At 36.4% G+C, this 4290-nt stretch overlaps 1 protein-coding gene across 1 annotated transcript; it reads left to right on the top strand.

The window, feature by feature from the left end:
- Positions 1-344: 344 nt before the first annotated feature.
- Positions 345-1695, top strand: LOC145156388 (3-oxo-Delta(4,5)-steroid 5-beta-reductase-like). The gene is made up of 2 exons (XM_079075784.1): positions 345-1018; positions 1133-1695. Exons 1-2 carry the CDS (start codon positions 357-359, stop codon positions 1596-1598), a joined length of 1128 nt encoding a protein of 375 aa, XP_078931910.1. The 5' UTR covers positions 345-356; the 3' UTR covers positions 1599-1695.
- Positions 1696-4290: the final 2595 nt, after the last annotated feature.

The raw sequence follows: 4290 nt of genomic DNA, 5'->3' as shown, positions 1-4290 counted from the left end.
AAATTATAAAGTAAATTATTTTTATGATATGGTATATACTAAAATGAGATCTTGGTGCGTGAGTGTTTTTATCCCCTATGCCTATGTTAAAATCTTCTTTTTTAACCGACGCACGTAAATATTCTTTAAGTTTTTTTTTTTTGTAATTAGCCGGATACATGGTAATAAATCTAATGGAAGATATTGTCTACAAAAGCTTGTCTATTTTGGATGACATAAATCGTAATAAATCTAATTCTTAATTACTCTAGATACGCAGCTCATATAAGTTGATAGTTCAATATCACCTTTCTATAAATACCTCTCTTCTCTATCTCCTTCTCTGTCACTCTTCAACCCCCTATCTTGTGTATACAATGGAGAAAGGAAACTCTAAGCCATCGATCGCTCTCATTGTAGGAGTCACTGGCATGGTGGGTGTAACCTTGACCGAGGCCTTGAAGATGCCAATGGCATTTGGTGGTCCTTGGACAGTCTATGGTGTGTCACGACGGGCCTTACCCACCTGGTTCCAATCCTCCCTCCTCGACAAACACATCATTTTGGATACACTGAACGAGGAAAACACTCATACAACCCTCTCTTCACTCTCCACCCAAATCACCCATCTTTTCTGGGTAGCTTTACATGCCAATGAAAGCGAAGAACTAAACATTTCCAGAAACTCAACTATGCTTTCCAATGTCCTAAGTGCATTAACTTCTTCTCCAAACAGAAAGTTGAGTCACGTGACGTTGCAAACAGGCACAAAGCAATATGTTGGGCCGATTACTGACTCAGTCATTTCAACTCAACTCGTCCCTCATGAACCACCCTTTAGAGAGGATTACCCTAGACTACCATTTCCAAACTTTTACCATGATTTGGAAGACATTATATTTTCAAACTCCAAAGCGTTCACCTATTCTATACACCGTCCTTCCATAATCATTGGTGCATCTTCAAGAAGTAGCTATAATTTCCTTCTTACGCTCTCCGTTTATGCACTAGTGTGCAAACACGAAAACTATCCATTCAGGTGCATGCTGATATTGTTTTACTTTCAGTACATCTTTACATTGAAAATGAATGTTTTGAAAACAAACAACTAATTAAAAAATGAATATCGATCATAACCATCAAATTTATGTAGGTTTTTTGGTAAAAAGTACAATTGGGGCCACTTTTGCGAAGCATCTGATGCTAGACTGATAGCGGAGCAGCAGATATGGGCAACAACGACAAAATGCGCTAAGAATCAAGCTTTTAATTGCACAAACGGTGATATGTTTACATGGAAAAGTATGTGGATAGTGCTTTGTGATGTATTTGGACTGGAGTTTGTACCGTTCAATGAGAAAGACAACTTTGATTGTGTGGACTTCATGAAAGACAAAGGACAGGTTTGGGATAGAATCGTGGAAGAAAATGGATTGTACAAGACAAAAATGGAGGAGATAACTTGCTTCGGCTTGTTAGATAATGTTTTAAAACTAGATATTCAAAATGTTTGTAGCATGAATAAGAGTCGAGAATTTGGGTTTTTTGGGCATGCAAACACACTTGAAAGCATTGCTGTGTGGGTTGAGAAATTGCGACAAATGAAAATACTTCCATAGATGTTATAGTTTATGCCCAAAATAAAAATGTCCTGGTTGTAAGTTTGGAGACGTGAGTCATATGAAGTTAATAAATGGCAATGCCCAAATTACTATATTTGTATTATTTGTGATTTTTAAACCAACATTGAAGTTATATAAAATGTTTGTAGTCAAGTATTACTTTGGGCTTAGAGACCATTAATACGGTAATATATTTACTTATTTATTTTTATTATTTATTTTTTTAACGACAAATCTAACATACTCATAAACTACTCTTTAATAACATACGTGAACCCCCGACCTCAAAGAGGAAGGGCAAAACCATACGACTAGAACTGATAAGCAGCAATGTGGGGGCCGAGGAGGGTTAATGTCTATGAGGTCATGTATTCTTTTTAGCGTGTGTTTTGGTTTATTTATCAATTTTTTTGAACGGCTAAAATTTTATTAAACAACAAACGAGCAAAAGCTAGAAACAAAGCATACAAAAGAGAAATCAAAATAAGACCATCAAGTAAAAACTAGACAAATTAAAGAACCAAACCACATAAAAAAAAGCAAGAAAAAGACCCCACAAGGGAAAAAGGTCAACAAAGCAAAAATCAATTCCACCAGCAACCACAACCTTTAGGACCGGTCAAGCCAAACCCAACGCCAAGAAAAGACGACTGTCAGCAAGCACCAAACTAAAAATACCAAGCAAGAGCAAAATGCCAAGAAATATAACGAGCCACCCACCATCAATCTATAAAGCAAACAACAACCAGGAGCATCCAGAAAACCATGAAAACAACATGAAAGCAAACCAGCAGCTCCAAAAGACCTAGGAGAAACCGAACATCAATACTCCTCACAAATGGAAAGAAAAACCAGGGGTTAAAACATAAAAAGCAAAAACAACATAACAAAATAATCTTCTACCTCCATGTTCCAAAATAGGAACACCGCAAAATGACATCACGAAAACACCTCCAAATGAATAGGGCCAACACAGAAGCGTCCATGAACTCAATGCATAGACAAACCCGCCAAAAAAATGAAGCAAACTTTGAAGACCATATTCGAAGTTCGAATCATGATATGACCAAAACTTGAAATCTTGCAACAATAGAGAATAAAGATGCAAGACAAAAACACACCTGACACAAGGAAAGAAAAAAAAACACATACCAACCAAACGACCACACCCCTCTAAACCCACACGAAAGAGAACACATGAAAGAATATCAATATTACAGCTAAAAGCTAAAACAAGTCTGCCCATAGAAAGAAACACACGGCAAACTCTCCCTAGTTGCAAAATGATATAGCACCAAAAAACACCAAAATGAAAATACTCCAAAATGTACCCAGCCACAAACCCAAACCCCCAAAATGCCAAAAAGAATCTTTGTTAGTTTATATTGTATTTTATATAAATGTATAGTGTAGGGACCCTATTGTAATATTCTTTTATATAAATATACTACATAAGTACCCTATCATTCTAGTTCTGAACATATCTTCGTTCTTCTCTATGTTGATGACATTATCCTCACTGCTTCCTGTCATGCTCTCATATCTCACATTATATCTTGCATCTCTTCTGAATTTCCAACGTCCAACATGGGTCCTCTTTCCTTCTTCCTGGTACTTGTTTCGCCTCGAGCTGATGACAATCTATTTTTATCTTAGACATCCTTTGCTAAGTAAATTATGTCTCGTGCCAACATGTCCTCTTGTAGTCCTTGTAGCACTCCCTCTGACACAAAATATGAATTATCTTCTCATGGCTCTCTTGTATTTGACCCTACTCTCTATATAAGTCTTGTCGGTGCTTTGTAATATCTTACCTCCACTCGTCTTGATATTGCATATGTTGTTCACAGATTTGTCTTTTCATGCATGATTTGCGTGAACTTCATCTTCTTGATCTTAAGTGTACCATTTACTATATTAAGTTACTTTATCTCATGGTCTTTCTATCTGACATTTTCCACTGATCGCTTGGTCTCTCTGATGATGATTGGGTTGGCTGTCTTCACACTCGTCGGTCCACTTATGAGTTTTGTGTTTATTTTGGCAGTAATCTTGTATCTTGGTTCTCCAAACGCCAACATGATATCTCTCGATCCTCAATTAAGGTTGATTACCGTGGGGTGGTAAATGTGGTTGCTGAAGGTACATGGCTTTACAATCTTGTTCTCGAGTTATCATGTCCATTATCTAAAGTTACGGTTGTGTTTTGCGATAATGTCAGTGTCATGCATTTATATTCTAACCCTGTACAACACCAACATACCAAGCATGTGGAAATAGATTTACATTTTTTTAGGGAACGTTTTTCCATTAGACATGTGCGTGTTTTGCACATACCATCGACTCATCAGTTTGCATATATATTTATTAATAGTCTTCCTGCACAACTATTTCAGGATAGTTTGAACATTAAACCCCATGCTGAAATCATCTCTAAAAAAACCCATGCTCAAACTGAGGAGGTGTGTTAGTTTATATTGTATTTTATATAAATTGTATAATGTATGGACCACATTATAATATTCTTTTATATAAATATACTACATATGTAGCCTCTCACTAATGAGGCTTTTCTCACATTAACAAACTTAACCAAGCTTAAAACCAATACACTCAATCCAATAAGGAGTTGAAACCAAAATTATAAGAAAACATCAGAGATGGGAGATGTACACCAGCAAAACCAGTC

This window comes from Lactuca virosa, chromosome 2 (assembly GCF_052849685.1).
Source record: "Lactuca virosa cultivar CGN04683 chromosome 2, Lactuca_virosa_CGN04683_v6, whole genome shotgun sequence".
Classification (NCBI taxonomy): domain Eukaryota; kingdom Viridiplantae; phylum Streptophyta; class Magnoliopsida; order Asterales; family Asteraceae; genus Lactuca; species Lactuca virosa.
The sequence above is the reverse complement of the archived record's forward strand: the minus strand, read 5'-3'. Positions and strand labels throughout refer to the sequence as shown.